A 24,501-nucleotide genomic window follows, 5' to 3' on the forward strand; every position below is an offset into this window, starting at 1 on the left:
CCAGGGACACACGGGACCTACACTGAGAGAGGGAAACGGAAACTAGGTACCTTGCCAACCCAGTCACGTGTCTGTACCGGATGCCTCAGACTACCCGGCCCGCCGATGGGAGTTGAAAAGAAGGCAGCAGATTGGTAAGTTTATACTAGATGTCAGACATAGCTTGCTTTATTATTATTATTTTTCCACTGATCCAGTAACTAAACTAAAACAGTTTTCGAGAGTAGACGTGCCAGTTCAGCTTAACCCTGGTACCTGCGGGCCCACGAGATGCATCCGGGCGGCAGAGAAAGTGCTTCCGGTCTCTTGTGCTTTTCCTTTAACCTCAGCTTCCGACACAGAGAGCGCCCAGCCTCGCTTTCAAGTCCTCGCGGTTAATCCAGCCCCTGAACTGGTCTCGTCGGGCGCACTCGGCAAGCCTCAGTAGCATCTGCGGCCTCCGACGCGAGAGAAGATGCAGGAGAGACACACGGAGCTCGGAAATTCGGTCACTAGCCAACGGCCTGCTCTCAACCTTCGTATTTTAATATAAATATTCATACAGCAAACGACACGTCTGTGTGCTAGCTGGGGGGCTGTTACTGGTGAGCGCCGGGCGACGGGAAAAGTAAGCGCTCTCTCCGGCATCGGGAACGGAAAAGGTCATTCCAAACGCGACTGGGCTGTGCTTTAAAAGGCAGGGGACATCTTACAGCAGCACTTCCTCTGTCACCCCCCGAGTCCCGTTCCCGTCCGTCAGCGTCCCCGTTGGGAAGTCCTGCTCGTGGCTCCCGCGCCACGGCCTTCTCCCGCCACGGGTGAGCCTCGCTCCTGTCCTCCTGTTCTGTGACTTCTTCGGTTAAGAGTTAAGAATAATTAATGTTGCTCTAAGAGGAGTTAAAAGCCCGGGGTGCGGGCCACGTCCTGCGGCGGGTGTCATGTCTCCGGGAGCTGGTTGATGTCCGTCAGCTTGGTGTCGTTGAGAATCGCCGGATCCTCTCCAGGGAGCCCGCTTTGCCGGATTCGCTCCAGCTGCACCTGGGGGGGCGACAGTGAGTCAAGTGCGGGCCTCCTGCCGGGCCTGGCCCGTTGGCTCACCGAGACTGGTCACCGCAAGAACGAGCACATGCCAAAGACAACCCCCTCTGGGGCACCGTCAGGTGTCCGACTCTCGATCTCACAGCTTTGTTGGTTCGAGCCCCACATCGGGCTCTGTGAGGACAGTGTGGAGCCAGCTTGGGATTCTCCCTCTCCCTGCCCCTCCCCTGCTCATGCTCTCTCAAAATAGTTTAAAAAAAGGCTAAGCCCCCAAAGCTGTGTCCAGCAGGCCCCGTGAGGTGCTAGGACCATGGGAAGGGGGAGGAGGCTGGACCCCTGAACCCCAACACTGTTACAGCTGAGTCACAAGAAAACACAAGAACCCAGCTTCGAGGGTCCGGAACGATATACTGTCACTGTAGGTTTCCGTCGGGGGACCTAGGGAAGGGAACGCAGGGTGCACGCCAGGGGGCACGCGGTGCTGGGACAAGGAGCCACGGTACTCAGGGACCTCAGGACACAACATGTAAAAGGCTCTCGGACAGAGAAACCAAGCGTAGGGATGGGCCCGGCAGGAGGGGTGTCAGCGGTACGCCGAAGACGGGGCGCTTCGCCGGGAGACGGGCCTCGTGGCCAGTGCACCCAGGCGTCCGGCCCGCGGGGTCGTGCGTCTGCTCACAGCCTCTACCACGCTAGCTACTGGCGGCGTCGAGTCCGGGCCCGGCAGGTTGCCGGGGGTCCCCACGTGCCTCACCTGCAGGGTCTGAGAAAGCTTCACAAAATCCCTCTGTACTTGCTCGCTGACGTCTAGTTCCGTCTGCAGCCTCTGAGCTTTGTTCTTCTCCTCAAACAGGAGCTGTTCCACAGTCGCCTACAAAATACGAGTTTTGCCTGAGAATTAATGCCAAGGAGCCGCAGGTCCCAGGTCCTCCGGGACAGCCAGGGACCCGGGGGAGGGGTGGGTCCCCCCCAGCCCGTCAGGCTCCCTCCACGGGCACGGCCGCCGGCGGCCTACGAGCTTGCTCTCGGTCGCCCTAAGATGGCCGGAAGTGAAAGCCAAGCCCCCCCTCCGTCCCGCCGCTCACCCTCACCCCTCGTGGCCCGGGGACCACGACTCATCAGCAAAAGGCGGAAAGCAGCTGCTAAGATCTGGAGCTTTCCCGGCACGTGGGACAGGAAACTTCGGAATTAACAAGGACAATCCACACACCCAGAAGTCTGTGCACTCGGAGGTGTGACCCCGCGGCTCCAGGGGACCCTCCTAGGAATCCTGCCCCACGGTCAAGCCCACGCACTGGGGTTGTATCTGGACTCCCCTTGGGCGGCAGACACTGGGGAGGTCGGGCACCGCGAAAGGACGCGGTGACGGAAGGGCCTCCGGCTGCAGGGCGGGGCCCGGAACACGGGCTGACCCGACTCCAGCAAGGGCACCTCGTCCTCCTTCCACAAGCGGGGAGCCTCGGTGGCTCTCGGGGGCCCTGTGCTGAGCTGCGGCGCTCCTCCCCAAACAGGCAGGATGTGACTCCCTGTGCCTGGCACGGACGGTCACTAAATGATCAATGACAGTGTCACCTTCGCGGCGTCTCCTTCCTCAACTGCTCTCCCAACGTGCTCTTCGTCTCCTGCGCGCTCCCAGCTGCCGAGACTTCTCTCTCAGCGACGACTACAGCTGTGGCATAAAGACGGACCCGGGAGCTGAGGGAACCCGCCCGGGGCCCCACGGCCCTCACCCCGAGGGCCTCCCAGCCGCTCCTTGCAGCGGGACCTGGCACGACTCTGGTTTGTCGCCTGTGTCCAGCCAGGGGGTGCCACCACCCCCCCGCCGGCCGCCCAGGGGTGAATGTGACATTCGTGACACTCACCTGTCCTTTTTTCCACTCTTATTCTTTCTCGTTCGGCTTTTAGGCTAGAAACGGAGGCTGGAAGGGAAGGGAGCAGCGCAGCACTCACTGATTATTTTGCACATTCACGTTTTCGCTTACGCCCCTCCCCTGTCACCTGCGGCCTCAAACTGAAGGGGTCAGACCCTGATCCCGGGGAACCGACGCCTTCAACAACCCCCCCCAGCCGGCAGCGGGCCTCAAGCCCAAGCACAGGCAGAGGCCACGCGGGACACAGTGTGGCGTGGACAGTGTGGACACCAAACGTCCCGTCGAACTCGGGAGGAGGGGGCGGTGGCCAGCGGGGCTCTCCTGACAGCTCTTGGAGGGAGGGAGCGGCTTCTGTCATTAAGGCCCAGTTTGAATCTGGATTCGCTCTGGACGAGTCACACGTGAGAACCCTTCCTACACTCCTTTTTGCACTTGCCTCTGCGTGTCCTGTGGTCCCCGTCCCCGCGGACCCGTGCCCCCGTGCCGCAGCCCGCCTTCACCTAGCTCTTCCTTGCAGTTTTCTATCTCCAGCTGCAGAGTCTCTTCCAGATTCTCCTTCAGACACTGCTCCGCCTGAATCTGCTCCTTCAGGAACAGGATCTCGGCCTTGAGCTTCATACGCCGTGTGCTCTGCCGCGGTGCGCACGTGCACGATGCTCTCGCGGTAGCTGAGGGCCAGTTCCGCAGCGCCTTGCACCGGGGACACGCGTTACCGCGCTGGCGGGGCGGCCACACGTCTCCCGCGACCAGAACCTCGGGGGTTTCGCGCGGTTCGCTCGCTGCGACTCGGCACCAGCTCCCTGGGGCAGGGGGCCCGCGTGCTCCCCTTCAGCACAGTGCAGATAAGACCCTTCGGGCCAAAAACGTGCCCCGTGGACCAGACAGCTCTCCCTCCAAACGGTCTCCTACGCGGAGAAGTAAAACCATTCCTGACTTACAGTGTGGGGGTCACTCTGAACAGCCGGGGGCTTCCACAACCAGCTGGGGGAATCTGAGGGGAGGCAGGGGGTGAGGACCGAACAGGCGGAAACTCGGAAGCCAGCGTGGAATCGGGGCGGACCGAGCGCGTTAACTGGCTCATGTACTCACTCGAGCGCTACACTAGGCCAGGGGCACGGACAGCAAAGAGCGGCTTTCTAAGGTGACCAGCTGTTCTTCCAGAATAAGTTCAGTTTAAACCTTGTTTCCCTAAACTTAGTTTTCTTCTTTAAAAAAGTTCAAGTATTTCCTAACGCTAACGTAAACACTGGGATTAATCTTAAGCTACCACCAGAAGTACATAAAATAATACCAGCAGTTAAAAGAGGAAGGAAAAACGATGACAAAACGTCCTAAGATTTATTCCTGGGGCAGCTCTAAGAATCACGGCTTACAGGCTAGACTGGTTACATCCTTGGAGCGTCTTGGAAGTTGTTCTAAATCTAGGAATTCCAAGTCTGGAGAGCTTGGAGAAGAGGGATCCCCTGCCCAAAGGGACAGCTCGGCAGAGGTGAAAAGTGGCCGAGAACACAAGCAGACAGGTCCCCACGCTTTCTCGGCCGAGATCAGCCACCAGTTCAGAAAAGAGAGCGAGCGCCCCGGAGCACCGGTGACCTGCAGGCACGATCGGGAGGGCAGGGCGCACGCGGCTGAGGCGGCAAGGCGCCCAGTGAGTAAACAGAAACGAAAACCAGAAGTTGGTTTTTTAAATAATTCTTAGTATAAAAGAACTAAAGTGGCTCCTGGGCGGCCTCAGTTAAGCATCGGAGTCTAGATTTCAGCTCAGGTCACGATCTCCGAGCTCGTGAGATCAAGTTCCCACAGGGGCTCACGCTGACAGCACAGAGCCTGCTTGGGACTCTCTGCCCCTCCCCCCACTCAAGCACCCTGCGCGTGCGCTCTCTCCAAAAAAGAAAAAACAGAAATGATCTGGTCCTGCACAAGGAACTTACAGACCGATTCGGCTACGGATTCTTGGGATGCTGAGAGCACGAGTGACAGGAGAAAAGCCAGACAGGCTGGGCTTTCTCAAAGATCAGAACTTCCGTGCTTCCAAGTGCACCATCAAGGAAGTGGAAGAGAGCGTCCACGGGACGGGAGAAAACGTCTGCCGATCATTTACCCGGTAAGGGACGTGCATCTGGACTATATACTGAGCCCTCATCACTCAACAGTAGAAAAGCGGCCAGCCCAACTTAAAACGAGCCAAAGAGGGGGCGCCCGGGTGGCTCAGTCGGATGAGCATCTGAGTCTGGATCTCCGCTCAGGCCTCGCTTTCAGGGTGGTGAGTTGAAGCCCTACGTCGGGCTCCACCAGCGTGGAGCCTACTTAAAACAAACGTGAAAAAATAAAAGCGAAAAGACCTGAATAGACACTCCTCCAAGGAAGACCGACGAATGCACAACACAAGGAGAGGCGCTCGGTACCGGCCGTTAGGGGCAGCGCAAATCAGAACCACGGCGGACGCCGCTTCGTGCCCACGGGCACGACTGGAGTAAAAGCGACAAGCGCCAGCGAGCACGTGACAAATCCTCACACGACTGCCGTGGCCTCGCAGCCCCAGTAGAAACAGGTCCGTCCACGCCCAAACGTGTACACGAACGTTCACGGCAACGTTATCCGTAGCCGTCCGCGCGTGGGAGCGCCGCCAGCAGCCAGGCGGAGAAACAAACCAAACGGCCCTCCGGCGGCCAGTGGGAACGGCACCCGGGCCCCTGCTATGTGGAGTGCGGGTGAGCCTGGCCCGAGTGCCCATGTGGAAGCCAGACACAAAGTCACAGTCCTGGGAGCACAACAGGTTAGCGGTTGCTTCTGGCTGCGGGGAGGGAGGGAGGGGGCGGGGAGAATGAAGGGGGGGATAACACGTTCTGAAATGGACTGTGGTCACATCTGCCAATACCCGAAAAACCGCTGAACTGTACACATTAAACGGGTGATTCTTTCGCGTGTGATTATATATTGGTAAAGCCTGTTTTTAATAGTTAAAAAAAATTGTTTTAATGTTTGCTTATTGCTGAGAGAGAGAGAGAGAGAGGAGACCGAGCACAAGTGGGGGAGGGGCAGAGAGACAGGGAGACACAGAATCCAAAGCAGGCTCCAGCTGTCAGCACAGAGCCCGACGTGGGGCTCGAACCCACGGACTAAGAGATCCTGACCTGACGTGAAATCCAGAGTCCACTGCTTCACCGACTGAGCCCCAGGTGCCCCGGTAAAGCCTGTTTTTAAAAAGGACTGTAGGGGCGCCCGGCCGGCTCAGTCAGCGGAGCGTGTGGCTCTCGATCTCGGGTTGTGGGCTCGAGCCTCACGTGGGGTGTAGAGAGGACTTGGGAGCAAAGCCTTAAAACTAAGAGAAAGGCGCAAGCTGAAAGGAGCGGTAGCCGCTTCAGACATACGAGTCCGTGTCCGCACGGCGGGGACGAGTTACCTCGACGGTGTCCGGGAGGACGAAGTTCTCCGCCTGCTGCAGGGACGCGTGCAGGCTGTGCTTCCCCTGCAGGCTGTCGTTGTCCTTCTGCAGCCGCGCCAGCTCTTCGGACACCCGCTCCCGGGACTGCGTCAGCACGGCCTGACAACCGAGGACAGAGAAGGTGAACCCCGTGCTCGCGGCCGGGCGCCACCAGGCCGGACAGCGGCGGGTGCAGGGTGGAGGCCGGGGAGGCGCGCGGACAGCAGCCCCGGGGCCTCCGTGCGGACTTCACTGCGGATTCGAGGACAGAGGTGCGAAGGGAGCATCCGGGGCTCGCTCTCCACGGTCCCCACCGAAGGCTCCGAGTGGTTGAGCCCCCGGCCCACGTCCCGCACCGGACAAGCGCCGCCGTCTCTGCTGGGCGGAGGCGGCGGAGAGCGTCACGACCTCAACCAGACCGAGCGTGAGCCGCAGGACGACTGTCTCCCCCCGGCGTGTATTCGCCACAGCCGGGGACCGAGCCCCGCCTTCCTCCCCCACCCACACACGTGGCACGAGCACGGAGCACGGCCCTGGGAGCCCAGACCCTGGAAGAGAGCACTCGGGGATCTCCGCGTGGGGGCTGCAGGGACGCCAGGCGGCTACTCTGCGTGCGGACCGCGATGCACCTTCAGGTCTTTAGGGAGGCCTCGCGTCAGTGAAGAGTTACTCTGTTGAGCATGTGATAAAATCCTACAAAAGTGCTGGGCTTCTGCTCATTTTTAATACTGAGGCATTTAACTTACATGACGTACAACGTGGAATACTCACTCCTCCAACATTTAGTAGCAGCTGCCTCTCCGTCTGGGCATTTTGCTGCGCACGGGACATGGAGACACAAGACGACACTGCGCCCCAGGAGAAGCTACCGGTTGCAGCGGAGGGAGAGCCGACACTGACCCGGCCGAGCTGCAGTGTGCGGCCAAAGAGACGGGGGAAGCAGCAGGGATGCAAGGAAGGCAGGGTTGGGGGGGAGGCGGGGAGCGCAAGAGCATGGCCCAGAGAGGGCAGCTGCTGCGTCCTCAAGGACACATAGGCTGCTGGCGGGCAGACAAGGTCTTGCACAACCTGGCAGGTTTTACTTGCACTGACTTCAGACCAGACTCAGCCGTGCTTCCGGGCTCGCTACTACCCATTCACAACAAAAATACCGGCGTCCGATCGCTGGCATTTGAAAGGAGGGAAAGAATCAAATGCATATATTTGCTTACTTTTGTAACGAGGAAAAACACAAGGGTAAACCAAAAGTAAGTTAAAATGATCCTACATGGGAGGGGGCAGGAATGGGGTGAAAAGATTAGAAAACAGAAGAAATCTGAGTGTTTGCAAGCTTGCACAGTTCTGCCTTGTGAGCCGTGCTGGGTGTTCAAGGAAAAGTGAATCCAAAAATTAATACAAACAGAAACCAATAGAGCTAATTTAAGTAACTTTTAAACACAGTACTCAGACTGTAAATCCCGAGCTGGGATACAGTCTAAGAGCCAAAAGAACCACAGACAAACCCTGGATTTCACTTACTAATTTTTCAGTTGGTGGCCATGTTAATGGTCCTTCTGCAACAATTCCGTCCCCACCTTGACCAAGCAGTCACCTTCACATCACCGATAACGGGGCACCCGTCAGAACGTGCGCCTCGCTTCCCTGAACTCCCGCTGAATCAGTTCATCTCCGGGCTGTTCTTGCCCAGAATCTAACCTGAATCCAATCACGGAAACAATCAGACACGCGATTCTCCCAGGCAGCCGGTCTGGACCCTTCAAAAGCGTTAATGCCGTTAAAGCCAAAAACAAGTGGTGACGGCTCGAGATGAAAGGAGAGGAAACTGACAAGACATCCTGGACCGGTTCCTCCATCAAAAAGTCAAAGTAAGAGGGGCGCCTGGGTGGCGCAGTCGGTTAAGCGTCCGACTTCAGCCAGGTCACGATCTCGCGGTCCGGGAGTTCGAGCCCCCGCGTCAGGCTCTGGGCTGATGGCTCGGAGCCTGGAGCCTGTTTCCGATTCTGTGTCTCCCTCTCTCTCTGCCCCTCCCCTGTTCATGCTGTCTCTCTCTGTCCCAAAAATAAATAAACGTTGAAAAAAAAAAAAAAATTTAAAAAGTCAAAGTAAGAAACTGGAACCACCGCTGAAAACCACCATGGACTCTGGGGACAACGGTCACGGCCTCTCTGTGCTGAGAAGGTGTGTGTGGACGCACCCGGCAGCACCTACTTACAAGCGGCTCAGGAAACACAGGTACGTGCGTGGACGAAAGAGTGACCTACCACTGCCACGCGTGTGAAAACGTGGCAAAATATTAACTGGTAAATCAACTGAAGGTTTTCGGAGTGTTCATTCCGCAAACCTCTCGAGGCTGAAATCTTTTTGCGACCGTTAGGGGGAAACGCTAAGATCCCAACCCCTGCCATGTCTGCGCTTCTCGGAAGGCACGCCAGAAAATTGAGTTTCTTGCTCTCAGCACAAGAACCTTCGAGGGTAACCTCCAGAAAACGGTTCCCGGGACCTCAACCTCATGCAACACTCCTCCAGTGTCACCCACGACACACTCGCTTAAAGCGGAATCCACTGGAAAGTGTTTGCGAAGGCAGCCGGGGCTTAGAGGGCACGCGGGGAAGAGTTGAGGGAGGACAGAGAGGAGCACGGAGGCTAATGGGATGACACTTGTGGGCATCCCCAGTGGTTTCTAGGCAACGACTATGATCTCGAATTCTCTGAGCACTGAAAAGACTCTACACTCCCTCGTCAGTGACTAGAAGGACAGCTCCTCATGAGACCAGGGCCAGAATTCGGGGATCGCCTCAAAGCCACTCGGCTGCTGACCCAATGCCGATCAGAAACAGCATCTCCATGCGGCCGGAGGTGTCTCTTCCCCGTCAGGAGGCGGCTCCGTGGGATCACCCAGCAGCCCCGGCCCTGCCATTATCTACGAAGGCCCTCAGCCGCAGGCTCGACTCAGGAAAAGCACAAACCCAGCACATGGAACCAGGCTGGGGAGAGGCAAGGCCCAAATCTGGGGGGTTACTCTGCAGAGGTCCCAGCCAGCCCTTCATCAAGAAGCTCTCTGCTCCCAACCCCCTCAGGGGCAGACGGCCCTCCTGGAAGCTCTCCATGCCGTCAGGATACCTGTGAAATGAATCGGACTGCTTTAAATAAACGAGCTGTTGAGGAAAAGTGCAGGACTGTTCAAAAGCTCCATCCGTTGGGCTTTGGGAGATTTCGATATTCAGCATGTACTTGGAACCCACAATTAAAGGTTAGTCCAAAGTTTACTCTGTTGAGGTTTCCGAAAGCAGAAAAGTAAAGCAAGTTAAAGGTAAGAATATGTTTTGGTCACGAAGGCAGGTCTGCAAAACAGCTGCACCTTCACATGACCTTCTCTGGTACAGATGTCACTTAGGCCCCGGACAACGGAACAGTGTAACCGCCTGGCCAGGAAGGTAAAGTAGCAGAGAGGATTTCAAGACAGAACAAAAAGGAGTATATTTCACATAGTTAACATTTATTGAAACACTGACTTACCATCTGTTCCTGAACATCCCTTTTTGCCTGGGAAAACCCCTGCTGTAAGTCCTCAAGCAAGAGCTCAGACGCTTGGGCTCTTTGGACAAGCGCAGAGATCTTAAAAGAAAAAACGCACACACAGAAAATAGTCAGGAACCTTGGTTATTCTGAAACTAACCGTCCCACCCCTGCTCGTCTGCTGCCCAGAACTGACGCTTTATTCAATTATCGTAACCCACTCTCATCTCTATACCCCAGAGGCGCGTACACCTTCCGTGTCTCAGACCTTCCCATCACACAGGGGCACCAACAGCTCCCGGGGCCGCACCCACCGTAATGGACAGACAGCACAACAAGGACCTCCAAACACAGATGTTAATACATGCTACCTACTTTACTCTTAAAGGAGCCTTAAAAAAAAAAAAAACAAAACAAAAAACAAAAAAAAAAACTCAACAAAAATTTTGAAACTCTGTCCACACAAAAAAAAGCAGCATAAAGCTTAAATGAATCTTCTCTGAACTAGCTTTAATCTTCCAAGATGATTTACTTAAAAGTGAGAAACACATGAGTAACATTACCAAACTCTGAACTCTAATGTCTATTTATTTTTGAGAGAGAGACACACACACACAGAGCACGAGCTGGGGAGGAACAGAGAGAAAGGAGGAGACACAATCCAGAGCAGACTCCAGGCTCTGCACTGTCAGCACAGGGCCTGACGCGGAGCTCGAACCCACAAACCATGAGATCATGACCTGAGCCAAAGTCAGATGCTTAACCAACTGAGCCACCCAGGAGCCCCTAAACTCCCTGAGAAGGTTCATGTGGAAGTTGGTGACTCATACATAATAATCAAAATAAATTTGTTTAGACGTTTATTTTTTTAACGTATTGATTTCTTTTGAGACAGAGCGGGGGGGGGGGGGGCAGAGACAGGGAGAAAGAGAATCGAAACAGGCCCCGTGATGTCAGTTCAGAGCCCAACGCGGGGCTGGAACCCACGAACTGTGAGATCATGACTTGAAATCAAGAGTGGGACACTTAAACCGACCTTAGCCACCCAGGCTCCCGTGTTTAGGTGTTTACAAAATTATTATTGCCAGAATTCTGCTGCCAGTAGTGGCAGATTGGGTCATGTGAACCAAACCTCCTATTGAGAATTAAGAAAACCAGACAAAAATATGAAAGGTATCTACCCAAAGGCACCAGAGAACAAAACAAAAGGAATCACAGAGCTGAGGACCAGAATCAGGACCCCCGGAGGGAGGGTGGAGCAGAGCAGCATCTGGAACAGTCCTCTCTAGAAGCACGTGCCAGTCCCAAGAGAAACAGGGGACACGGGAAGCTGAGCACCCCACGACAGAGTGACAACAGAGAAGAGTCCAGAACCCACGATGCAAAGGGACCCTGGTAAGCCACACCTGCACTTTGGACTGGGTCCCCAGAAGGCTGCATCCTAGGGTAAGGGAAGAACTTAAAGTAACCCAACCTTCACAAGTTCAGAAAACGTCAATTTCTATGTCTGGTTCGGGTGGCCCAGGATTGTTAGCACCACCAGTTCCTTGCCTCTCATCAGGAAAACGGCTTTATGTTTATTCCAGCATATTCACATACATCATCAAGCACACAAGAAAACGCACAAAGAAAGGACAAGAACAAAAAGAAACAAAAAAAAACCAAACAGGTAGCAGAAACACCTAAAATGAATCCAGATGTGTGGATTATTGGAGACAGACTTTTAAATAAACTAATATTTGACTTGTTCAGAGATTTAAAAGACAGAATTCAGAATTTCCAGAGAACTGGAAACAATGGAAAATAACTAAGTGGAAAAAAAAATCAATTAAATTAAAAATTCAGTGGATGAATTTAACAGATTAGACCCATCTGAAGAGAAAATTAGTGAACTGTAAGACAGATCTGAAGAAAATAAAGACAAGAGATGGAAAACACAGAAGAGGCTTAAAAAGCCATATAGATTAAAACAGGAAGGTCTCACATATATGAACCTTTAAAGAAATATGGCCAATGGAAAAATGACCAGGAGAGCAAAAAATAATTTCCCTGTAACTTCACTCCTAGATACCCTCCAGAGAAACGAGGCCACACACCCACCAGAGACACACAAAAACATTAGAAAACGTATTCGTTCACAACAGCCAGAAACTAAATACAATCCACGTATCCCTCAACTGCAGAATGGATCCAGCACCGATATCCAACTACTGATACACAGAGCAACACGCAGGAGTTTCAAAGAATCGTCAATCAACGACCAGATGTGAAAGGTTCCGCACGACAGGATTCCACTGATATGAAGTTCAAGAACAAGCACTACAAACAGTGTCAGGAGTCAGAATACCGCCTGCCTCTAAGTGCAGGCAGGCCAGGTGTTTATTTGAAAAGCGCATGAGTGTACTAGAAAGTTCTGCATCTTGCTCCAGGTGACGATCACCCTGGTTACGTTTTTTCACATGTTAAAATTCATCCAATTTTACACTTGAGGTTTCTATACTTTATGTCTAGCTCGATAAAAGCAAGGTTTTAAAAGACTCATAATGGCTTATGATGTAAGACATCAATTCAGGAATCCAAGAAACCCTGTGAACCCCAAAAGCAGGAGAAATATGAAAAAAATACACATAGGTACAGCACAGTAAAACTGCTAAAACAAAAGCCAAAAAGAACATCCTTAAAATAGCCAGGGGAAAAAATAACATTATACCTTCAAAGAAGCAATAGTAAGACTGACAGCTGACTTCTCGTCAGAAACACGGAAGCCAGAAGCAATGAACAGGAACTTCAAAGCACTAGAAGAAAACAGCGTGAGCGCTCGGAATTTCACAGCCAGCCAAGTACCCTTCTTGAAGGTGGAAACGTAAAAATCCATCTAATGAACAAAAATACGAGAGACTGGAGACTTCCAAGATGGACATAAACCCACGCGGCCTTTCTCTACCCTGATGATGACTAAAGACTCTGCATAAATACAAAGGGCAGGGACCCAAGGACGCTGAACACTGAGCAGAAGCAGAAGGTTTGGAAAAGGAAGTCCAAGCGGGAAGAAGCACCAGGATGGAATTTACTGCTCACGGGGGCACGGGGGCGGCTACTTCTCGGCAGCAGAGGCAGCTCAGCGGACAAGACTCCACCCGACCACAGCACCAGCGCAGGGTCCCCGCAAGCCCAAGAGCAGGGGCGCGTTCTCAGGGAGGAGGGTGAGAGAAAGGGTCCCCGCACAGGTCCCACACCCACCCCTGCGCTACACAAATGAACACGTCCGAAGGCTTTGCAAAGGTGTTAAAAACCAAGCTGGTGTTAAAGCACCACTCACAGGGGGCAAGTCACAACCTGCTAACTGAACTTAGATGAACAGAACCCGGAGTCGCACACACAATATCCACAGCTCCCAGGATACAATCTAGGAGCACCTGGCATCGAGAGAATCAGGAAAACGGGCCCCATTCTCCAGGGAGAAGGAACGCACACACGCCGACCCCATGACGGCGCGGGGGAGTCATCAAAGGCTGTGACGCGGGTATTGTAACTGTGCTGCGTGAGGCAAAAGTAAATGCTTTGAAATGAATGAAAACATAGTTCTCAGCAGGGAAATAAAAACTTAAAAAAGCAGCAAGTGAAAAATTTACTATCAATCACAGCACGGAAATTGGCACCAATGGAAGAGAGTCCTGACCCTGACCCCCCACACATACTCACTTGACGAGTGACAAAGGTGACCTCGCAGAGCAGCAGGAAAAAGCTGATCTTCTCACTAATGTACAGGAACTGGCTATCCATGTGGAAAAATTAAATCTTTACCTCACCTATAGTATATACATAAAAGTCAGTTCTGGATGGGTTTTTAGATAGAAACGTGACTACATACTGAATATATATGAAACGTCCTTATGATCCCAGGACAAGAAGACATTCTTAAAAAACAACAAAACACACAGAACAAACATCAGCAATCATAAAGGACCAATGGGGTATCTCTGGGTGGCTCAGTCGGTTGGGCATCCAACTCTTGATTTTGGCTCAGGTCATGATTTCACGGTTTGTAGGTCTGAGCCCCCCATCGGGCTCTCTGCTGACAGTGCAGAGTCTCTTTGGGATTCTCTGTCCCTCTCTCTCCGCCCCATCACTATTCGTGCTGTGTCTCTCTCAAAATAAATAAACTTTAAAAACAAAAGATCAATAAATTTGACTACATGAAAGTTAAGAACTTCTGTTCAAAAAGACACCACTAAAATACTGAAAATATAAAGCACTGATGAGAAGACATTTGTTCCACGTATCACCAAGAGGCTCTAGTAAGGTTATGTAAAGAATGTCTAACAAACCAGAAAAATAACCAAAAATAAATAAAACCAAAATAGACGACACAATAGAAAAATCAGCATAAGGCTTGAGAAGGAATCACACACACACTGACACCCCGTGGCCGATAAACACCAGAAACGCTAAGTACCCGCAGCGGTCATCAGAACTGAGCCCCAGTGAACCACCCACCCACCCAAATGGCTACAATTAAAACAACAAAACGAAGTCACTGGGCCCCAGGAATCACTCCCACGCGCTGCTACAAGCTGTGGAAAGCTGGCATCATCACCTACTGGAGTTGAACACAGTTTGGACACTGACCCAGGCTGTCCACTCCTGGCATCTACGCAGCGGGAGCACAGGCCACCGGCCTGACGCAGACCTTTCAGAGAACAATTACTCCTAATTCCCCAGAGCCGGAAACCGGCCCGGCGCCCGTCAGGACGGACAGACTGACACACGGGCACAAAGGCTCAAGAAGAACACAGCGTGGCCACAGGCACCGGGCCAGACTCTCAGGACGCGTGAGGAGGGACGGGGACAGGAACACACACCACCGATCCGATGACGTCGAAGTCAGGACGGGGGTTGTCCCCTCTGGCGAGGGGGAGGGGGGTCCCGGAGCCCTGGCTCGGGTTCCATTACGTGATCTTGGCAGTGCTCGCAAAGAGGTTAGTTCCGGTAAGTTTGCTAGATCTGTGTATGTCTGAGAGTTTTCCATTTGCACACTTTTCAACAGTCAGAGCATAACTGGGATCGCTCCTGTCAGGAAGGTGTTTTGTGCAGCAGAAAAAAACTAGTAAAAATCAAAGGGGAAAGGAGAACCCGAGCCTGACGACATTCACTAACCAGTTATTGCCCAAGGTATAGATATAGATGTATACTTTTTTAAAAGAAATCTGTAAATCAGCAGCAGAAAAAGGTAAGAGATCTTCGCTATCTGGGGACGAGAACCGCCGGGTCTCGAGGCCTAGATGACACGCGTGTCCTCCGCAGCGAGCGCGCGCACCTGCTGGCTGCTGTCCTCGGCGCTCCGCTTCAGCGACTCCTCCAGCTCCTGCCGGTCCCTCATCGTCTTCTCCAGCTGGTCGTTGGCTTGCCTCAGCATCACCTGCAGTTTCTTCACCTGCGCGATTTTCGGTGCCAATTAGAAGAAAGTACCGGAATTCATTCATCAACATAAAAAAAAAAAAAGCCCTAATTCCAAACGTTTTAAAAATCGCAATCTCCTCCTTTTTCTCCCTGAGAAACGGCACAGATTTGCCAATTCAGAACGAATGACCTCACGTGAGGACCGCAGGGTGCGGTACGGCTAACCAGCCACTCTGCACGTGGTAATCTCTCCCTGAGTCCTTCGGGCCAGGGCCCCGCCCCCTCGCCCTGGCCCATCCTCTGCCTTCCCGTCTGCAGTCCGCACTTCCACTATGAATCGTCTAAAGTCAAAACACATTACTTCCCTACTTAGAATTTCCAACCTCAGCCCAAAGTCTTCAGGGTACAATTCAACTGCCTCCACCCCTACCCTGCCCCTCCAGGACCTCATCCCGGCCTCCCTTCACCAGCATCCTTCCCCTTCCCTCCAGCCCCACGCCGCCCCGCCTGTGAGCTGTCCTTTCTGCCGTGCCCGCCCGGACCCGAGTACCCCGGACCGGCGAGGGACCTGCACAGACAAAGCGTCAGCACAATGCCCACCGAAGGGACTGGATGATACCAGAAGAACTCCTCTCTTCCTTCTACGGACTCTGACAAGCCTGCTGTCCTGAGGTCCTACGTTTCCTGGATGCTGCTGACGAGTCGCGATCAGACGCCCAGACAGGCGCTCGTCAATCTCTGCACACCCCGTCGACCAAATCTCAATGTCTGTGACCCCACAAACTAATCTCAACGGATGCACACGTTTCTGACAAGGAGTAGGCGGTAAGCGATGAGGATGCGTCCCTCTCCCACCACATCGGGAAGCACGTCCTGTCGGCGACCAGGCCGGGAGCGCGTGCCCCGCGGCGCTCCCGCTCCTGCTGCCCAGGGGCCGAGCCCCCCGCGTGGTGCCGGGCGAGCTGGGCCGGCTGGGCTCCGGCGTGCGCTCACCGGAAACAGAAGTGACGCTGCACGCACCGGGCCGCCGCGCGTGTGACGTGGATGGGCGGGAAAAGGCGCTCCCCTCTGCGCCCCCGGCGCCAACCCCAGCTGCCCACCCGGCCGAGCACACCCACCTGGTCTCGGGTCTCGGCCTCCTGGGTCTGAATCCCTTGCAGCTGTGTCTCGTAATTGGAACACATGTCACAGCGCCTGCCGAGTTTGTTTCCAGCGTTATGTACCTGAAGGCACCAGAACGACGTCTTACCAGGCGGAACGAGGTGCTCCTACACGTGCACAGCCTGACCCGTGTCACTCTGAGAACGACACGGGGGAGGTGGCTTCTGCAGAGACTTGCAGCAAGAAGCTACGATACAGGGTCCCCAATTCGAGTATGATCGGAGACCGAGGGACCCACCTTACAATCGGGTGGCCAAGGGCCGCAAAACACCTCGTGTGAGGAAAACGCAAGGCAAGAGGCGCCAGGCCGGGACGGTCACAGCCTAGGTGGGTGCTGCCGACCAAGGGCGGGGGGGGAGGGGTGCGGGGAGGAACCAGCGCCCCCTCCCCCCACCAACCGCACGGAGGCAGCCCCAACGCGAACCAGCCGGAGTGCCCTCTCTCGCGCGTGTTCCACACGAGGCCGTGGGGAGCGGTTTCTGTCAGGCTAGTCAGCGATCCCACTCATGGATCCACAGCTGCTCACAGGGACGTGGCCCCGGGGAAAGAAAGCACTAGAAGTCACAACACCTGGCCTCTGACCCACGTCTCCCTGCTCGGAGGAGAAACCCAAGCGTTTCTTGTGGCCTGAGACCAACCCTCACCTGCAGACTGGAGACAACGTCATCACCACCCAAGGTTCGAGCAGGCAGGGCGTGGGGCGGTGGGGACGGCTCCGTCACCTCCGAGGCCACGTGCGAGTGCGCACGGACACTTCCGGCTCCCAGTCGTGCGTCTACGTTCGCCCACGCTCGCGGGAGGCAAGTTAACCCGTCCGGTGTTTCCCACCCCCTCCTCCAGCCCACCCACAGCACCAAGTGCCGACAGCACGTGTGCTTTGCACGTCCAGGGAGTGAGGAGTCTGCCAAGCGAACCGCATCCGGGCTGCGCCAGCGTAAACTGGGCCGTGCCCCGGCTTCAGGCGGGACACCAGGTGGAGGGGGGTCACGCTCCGCGTGACTAGAGGCCCCTGCTCTGCCACGGTCACCGGGAGCGGCGGGAGCGCAGCATAACAGGCCGAGGACGCGTGTGCACGGCGACCCAGGGGTGCCTCTCGAGCGAACGCCAAATCCCAGAGCTACCCGGGAGCCCACCAGGCGGACAAGAGGGCAAAAGTCAGAGAGCAGCTCACCTCCTTCTGCAGGAGATTCCACTCTGTCTCGCTGACTAAGCGGTAGCCGCTGGGGGACACGTACGCACTCTCCACACCCTGGGTGACGCTGGAGAGGAGGGACGCGGTCTCTTCCTGCTCTGGTGTCATGGCCTTGATTGCTCTCTCCTGGTCTTTGGTTAACATAAACCCACTTGGCATCTGCAGCGACCCCAGGGAGGCGGTGTCGAAGTTCTCAGACACCGAATCCGCTCCCACCAACGGCCCAAAATCCGACTCGTCCAGGTTGCCAGCAGACTTTGCCTTGTAGTTGTAGCCCAAAGCTTTGGATTGCAGCGAGCCCGAAGGCCCCAGGCTGTCCGTGGACTGTGCTCTCCTGAGGCCGTCTTTAAACGTGTCGCTGTCCGATTTACTGAACGGGTCTCCAGAGGGCAACAGCAGGTCTGCATCTAAGGAGTGCACGGAGCCGCGGGTGCTATCCAGGCGCTCCTGATCCTGAGATGGGAGAACGCACAGCGCCCAGTTAGACGACTCTCTAGACTCAGAGAGAAAAGCTACCGTACACGTTACGTAGGACGATCGTTAGCACGCTCCTCCACGCGCTCTGAACATTTACTGAATGTCTGCTACATGCTGGGCACTAAACCAGGCACTCGGTACAACTGCAACCCTCACCTCGACGTGTTCACAGTTTCATGCAAAAAACTAACAAGCAAGCAGGCTATTAGAATGCCCTCGGTAATAAAATTACAGGCCAGAGACCTGTACTGGATGTTCTGGGGCCTCAAGGAGGGGCTTCGGCCCAGACGGAAGGGGTCAGGGAAGGGCTCCTTGAAGTTCAGGGTCAGGTGTGCTGAGTGGGAGGTGCCTGCTGCATATCCACACGGAGATACCCACCCAATGGACGGATGTAGTCTTTAGAGGCCAGAGAGTGACCACCATATAATGATAGAGCGTCCACAGCAAATCAGAACCCCTAGGAGGAACACCAAACCTGTCCACTTTGGGGATGGACAGAGGAAGGAGTAGCCTAAGTAGAAGGGAAATGAGGAGAATGTCGTGTGCCGGAAGATGTAATCAACACATCAGATGGGGTGCACTCGTGAAAGGAACGAGACGCAAAAGGTACCACCTGTGTGATCCCATCCACGTGAAACACCTGGAACAGGTGAGTCCACAAAGGCTGGAAAACAAATCAGTGGTTGCCAAAGGCTGAGGGGAAGGAAACCGGGCAGTGGCTCCTTAGTGGATGTGGGGTCTCCTCTGGGGGGATGAAAACGTTTTTTTGTTTGTTTACATTTCGAGACCAGACTGAGATGTTGGTTGCACAACGCCGTGTATGTACTTAAATGCCACTGAATCGCACGCTTGTAATGGCTAATTTTACGATGCGTGGATTTCATCTCAATTAAAAACCGCCTGGTGCAGCACATTCCCAGGTCAGAAACGCACACGGTGCTTCCAGACGCAACCGCACAGTTACCGGGAAAATCAGAAAGCGAGAAAAAAGTCGTAGGTTTTTCTTGAAATTCAGTATATTCAATTTAAAGGACTAGTCTTTATTTTAACATAACATCCTGTCTACTTCATATTGTTTAATGATTTTAAGTTTGCTTATTTATTTTGAAACAGAGTGCAAAGAGTGGGGTGCTGTCAACACAGAGCCCAACACGGGGCTCAAACCCACAAACCGTGAGATCATGACCTGAGCCAAAGTCAGGCGCTTAACTGAGCCTCCCAGGCGCCGCTAAAAATGCTTGTGACCTTAAATTCGGCAGTTCTCTCCCCGAAGGCATCAGTAAGTCCGTGATGATTTTTGCCCAGGGAAGAGTTCCATATAACGGCAATATGGTATCACTTGCAACGATCAAAGCTCCCAGACTAGTGAAAGACAGAACCAATGTGGCTGTTAGTCTCGCAATCCTCTTTCTGATTCTCTGTATTTTATGATGTTTTGCCATGTGAGGACCTTGCTGGCCAGGCACAGACCGCCCCTCCAAGCTACCTAGTGCCTCCAATCAATAAAAACTCACCCGTGAACACACCTCTCACATACACCCGACCAGCCCCGTGTCCAGCCGCCTGTCCCTACCCTTTTCACGCTTGCCTCACTACAGTAAGCCCGTGCTCCCCTCACCCTGAAGCAGCACGGGGCCAGGTACCCGAACCGAGGACAGACGCCACCCCAAGGCCCGCCACACCGTGCACGCCATCTGGCCTTGCCTTCCCTCCAGGAGTGTCAGAAGCGGCTGCGACCCAGGACCCCTCCCCACAACCTGCTCCTGCTGCCTCACGACCGACTCAGATGCATCTCGGGTGGCTCTACCCAGTGTGCGTGTCACAGGGTCCCTAGAGACCGTGACATAAATTTCTCTTTCAGTGGCACTGACCTTTAAACCTGGGCACAAATCCACGAGTACGGCCGTAAGAAATTATGGAATATTTGCACACCGAAATAGTGTCGGCCGTTAAATACCGGTTGTGGGCAAACGTTTGCAGTGTGCTATCCGCTGAAACCTTTACGATGGATTTCAGTGAAAAGCAATTTACACAGAACATCACGTCCAGTTGCAACATGGGCTACGTTTAAAAAGCAAAGATAGAAACACATATATGCTAACTTTGGAAATGAAGAGAAAGAAAGAAGAGGTACACACCAAAACGCCAGTGGGGACTCTCTCTGGGCAGGAGGGTCACCCACCGGCTCTTTTTGTTTCAGAGGACCTGCCTGCACTGCACTTTGCAAGTTTTCCGCACCGAACACACGCTACTTTCGTAGTGAGAAAGGGACACTCTAATCCTGAGGCTAAACACAGGAGGTCCCACAAACTCCAATTGTCTTCAGCTAGAAATCGAGGTCCTTCAAAGCAGCACCGACTAACTTCACGTCCTCAGCTGAACATGAACCGTCAGGACACAAGGCGGGTGCACTCGGCATTCAAACCGCAAAACGCCAGCCCCGAGAGCCGAAGGTGTTGAAGAGCCAGGAAATAGTGCTGAGCACAACACATACTACAGACCAAAAGGGACACAATCAAAAGACTTTTGAAAAGCCTCATGGTAAACGACAACAAATAAATCTCCCTTTCCTGTTTTCCTGCTCAAATATTTTCTGGGAAGTCTGACGTTCTTCAAACGTTCCTGCACACGGATACCACATGATACTCGGCAGGACCCGGAAACAGCCCTTCTCCTGGGAGGCAGGCTGTTGAAAGGCACTCGGCAGAATCAGGCTGCTTGGTTCCGTGTGCACCCCACAATGAAGACAGTGAGTGACACAGCAATGACGTCCTGCTTCTCAGGGTCCGTTAAGGTGTTTTCCCTTAAAAAAAATGAGCAATCCATAAACACGGAGACAGAAGCCACGGGGACGCAGATGACACACAGCCAACACGAATCCACACACGATCCAGAAGCACAGTCCCCGTGCCCACGGCACCAGACCCTCTCTGTCACCCTGTGTCACAGGCCAGAAATGAGGGGCGGGGGGCAGCACGAACAAGGGTTGTGGGCATGGACATGGCGTGGGGTCACCCAGCTGTGAAGGCCCTTCCGTGGCCAGCCAGGGGCTTCACTTGTACCCTGGGCGGGAACAAGAGCCTGTCCCCTGCTGACGCGGGAGATGGCCGAGAGGACCCAGCGCCCAGAGAGAGGTGGGAGCCAGGCAGCACCCCAGGAGAGGGAGCCCGCGGCGCACAGGGCGGCACGACGGGACAGCGAGTGTGGCCACAACCGCGCGGATGACCAGGCACTGTGGCACCCGCGCAGGATCTGCCAGGGCACGCAGGGGGCAGCGGGTGGATAGGCCGCGGATTGGCCACCTGCGGAGGTGCCCGCTGAGGGGGAGGGGTGTGTCTGCGCGTGTGAGCACGGCCCCGGGGCCACGGGAACGCCTCTGTCCACGTTGGGGCTGCCCGCTCCACCTGACGCCCCAGCCGGAGACCTCAGATCTGCTAACACGGGGGGACGTGCTGTAGGGAGTTCAGTGTTTGAACACTTCACACGCTCTCTTCTAAACAGAAAGCTCCAAGTATTAGCAACATTTAATGTTCACATCAGAAAAGATTTTACAGTTTTATCACGTAAAAGTTTTCTCCTACGGTTTTAATTTTGGAACCGCGGGGAAAGAGAACGTCTAATGACTTCGGAGATGGTGACAGGAGCCACCACGCGTCTCCAGGAGCACCGCCTAGGGTCTAAAACAGACATAAACACTGCCGTCTTGTCGAATGCCACGCGAGGAGCTGCCTACGTCCTCCCCGTGAAGGACGCCCCCGACGCAGGAGAAGCGACACGTGGTCATACCACGTGCGCAGCGACCCCGAGGGCAGACTCACTATACCTCCTCGTTTGACAGCTGGGCTGCAGATTCCTCCTGCGCTAACGCGCACACCACTGGCGCCTTCACCTCCTCCTCGACCTCTGCTTTTTTATGGTCCTTCCTCTTGTTCAGTCTCTGTTGTTCATCTTCCTCCTGAAAGTCACAGAAAATGCGTTACCCAGACGGTCCACACCTAACGATTCATACGGTTCTTTAGCCACTGAAAACAAAGAGCAAAGCCTTACGAGGAAACTGGACACTGAGGCCTGTTTTGGGATCGCATCTAAGGATATCTGGTCAGAACAAAATGTTGTAATACTAGAGGCACAAAGAAGGAAAGCCCGTCATGAAGACAAACCAGGACACAGGTTCCAAGAAGAGTGTCCACGTGAAAGAAACACGAAACAAACCGCCCCCTCTTCTTCAAGAGAGAAAACTTACATGAACAATTCTCTGGGTGATGAGAGAGACCGCGAGGGCAGGACGCAGCCATCAGAAACATGTACAAATTTACGTGGAACACACAGGAAGGCTTGAAGCTGATGTGACAGTGCACTCGACAAACATGAACAGGCTACCTCAGTGCCCCAAATGGCCTCATGGGAGGGACAATCACAACACAGACAAGGACGGATGAGGTTCTGTGGCACAAAAGGACAATCTCATCGGGAGGAGCTAGAACCGGGCCCAGAAGCAGGTCAGCCGGGTCTGGAAGCAGCAGTGACAAGAGCCTGCCGACTGCGTGAGAGCGGCAAGCGAGGGTCCCGGGAAGGCAGGCGGACGGGGCAGTGTCGAACAATCTCCGGGGCCGAGAAGACACAGCTCGGGAAATGAGAGGCGAAGACCGGGGCAGGGAGTTAGAGATCTGCCATCAGCCCCCACCTCATCCAGAGAGTTCTGGTGTGTGTTCTGATACCCATACCGCACACAGCTTTACATGTAAAACCTTAGCACGACGCTGACATATGGAAAACCCTCCGTAAATGTTAGTTAAAGGCCTTAAGTGACCGGTTCCGGCATTTAGACGGTCTTAACGGACAGCAGGAGGGCATGGTTAGACCTGTACTTTAGAATCTAAATCCTCAGGGTGGCTGTGTCTGCACAAAAGAAGGATGAGTCAGAATTAAAACAAAAGACATTTTAAGGACAGAACATCTGAAAACCAAAACCCAACCCAAGTGACACAAGGTCACTTGAAAGCGGCTCACGATGCCTAGAAAGCTTCCACGCGGCATCCCCGGGGAGGTATTTGCACCCACGCGCAACGCACTACGGGGCACCAGCTGCACTGCTACCGGAAATGGAAAAGAAACAAAGACGACGGGACCCGCGTGGAGAGAGCAGGGAGGGGGGTGGCGCGGCGCTTAGCGAGGACGACAGCTGCCTGCGGGAGCAGGTGCCCCGCCACGTGGTGAGGAGAGGAGGCCGTGGAGTGCCTCTGCTACAGGCCTGCGCGACACGAGCCAACCCGAAGACGCCCTAAAACACGGCAACGCCCGGGAGGCGGCCTCCCAGGCGACGGCTGCGGATGACACGCGGTCGTCCCCAAAGGGAGGTGACCGGCGGACTTTATCGCTTTGCCTTCGCCACAAATTTCTTTGGCAGGAGATGTATCTGTGTACTGCTCGTGTCGGCTCAACAGGTTTTAAAGGTAAGGAGAAAAGAGGGTCTCGGGCGCGCGGCCCGCCAGGCTCTGGCCTTTTCAGGCCGGTCCGCACCTCCCTCCCCACGCGGTCCCTTCCGGTGCGGCCGCCAGGGCCATGTCACGGAGACGCGGCCCGGACAAACCTAGTCCGGGAGCCCTGGGAGCCCCGGACAGAGCCGCGCAGAAGGCTCTGCTCAGAAGTGCGCACCGTCCCGAAGACGGTGGTGGCTACATGGGCTCTGTGCCCCAGACGCGGCCATTTCCAAAGCCGTGGACCCACGCCCCTCCGCCCGCCGGAGCTGCTCCGACTCCGCGGTCGTGGGGTGGGGGGCGGGGGTGCCGCTCACCTGGTCTCTCCTCCGCAGCGCCTCCACCCGCCGGAGCTGCTCCGACGTGAGCACGACCTCCATGCGCTGCATGTCCCTCATCAGCAGGCGCTGGGACTCCAGAAACTGGTCGTTGGCTCTCTGCCACGTGTGCTTCAACTGGTTGTGTTCCTGTCGCTCTTGTTCCAGGAGCCGGCACACTGTCGGGGACCCCCAACCAAGACACCGAACTTGAATGGCAGACCACGCCCGCGGCACGGGGCCGCCAGACCGGGTCTGGCCGCTGGCCTGTCCCGCCGGGGTCGGGATGAGGACCTAGGGCTGACCGGCCGTGGGACACACGGCGGCTGTGCCGCCTCTCCCAGAGCAGACCCTCCCCGAGCCCCCCGTAATGGCGGCTTGGATAAGGGGCCCCCGTGCTCAGGAGGCGCTAGAAACCCTGGTTAAATGAATCTTTGAAGGTTCCTTCCCTGCAGGACCTGGAGCTCAGCCTCTCCAGCGTGTGTTCTCTCAGAGGAGCTCCCAAGTTCACGTGACCGGACGTCCCTTCCCACACCGCTCACCGCACACGCGTGCTCGGGAACGCGCCGTGGGAACGGCTGCTCCGGAAGCCGAAGGCACAGTAACCACTCCCCAGCGTCCTTACACACACGCTGATACACCTGTCACC

General features: G+C 54.9%; 1 protein-coding gene across 4 annotated transcripts in view; it reads right to left on the reverse strand.

Moving 5' to 3' along the window:
* Positions 1–135: 135 nt before the first annotated feature.
* RABEP1 (rabaptin, RAB GTPase binding effector protein 1) overlaps positions 136–24,501 on the reverse strand; it is a 106,608-nt gene continuing 82,242 nt past the window's right edge. The window contains exons 7-18 of one of the 4 annotated variants that reach the window (XM_030295542.2): positions 23,853–24,031; positions 21,882–22,013; positions 17,561–18,034; positions 16,347–16,451; positions 15,146–15,262; positions 9,829–9,927; positions 6,292–6,432; positions 3,389–3,578; positions 2,880–2,936; positions 2,590–2,686; positions 1,772–1,888; positions 136–1,017 (exon numbers count right to left, since the gene is read on the reverse strand). In XM_030295542.2, coding sequence (XP_030151402.1) covers positions 1,825–1,888; positions 2,590–2,686; positions 2,880–2,936; positions 3,389–3,578; positions 6,292–6,432; positions 9,829–9,927; positions 15,146–15,262; positions 16,347–16,451; positions 17,561–18,034; positions 21,882–22,013; positions 23,853–24,031 — 1,655 coding nt within the window. In that variant the 3' untranslated portion in view covers positions 136–1,017; positions 1,772–1,824. The other 3 variants (XM_030295543.2, XM_032595719.1, XM_032595720.1) reach the window with 3 other exon arrangements.

Source organism: Lynx canadensis, chromosome E1, assembly GCF_007474595.2.
Source record: "Lynx canadensis isolate LIC74 chromosome E1, mLynCan4.pri.v2, whole genome shotgun sequence".
Taxonomy (NCBI): domain Eukaryota; kingdom Metazoa; phylum Chordata; class Mammalia; order Carnivora; family Felidae; genus Lynx; species Lynx canadensis.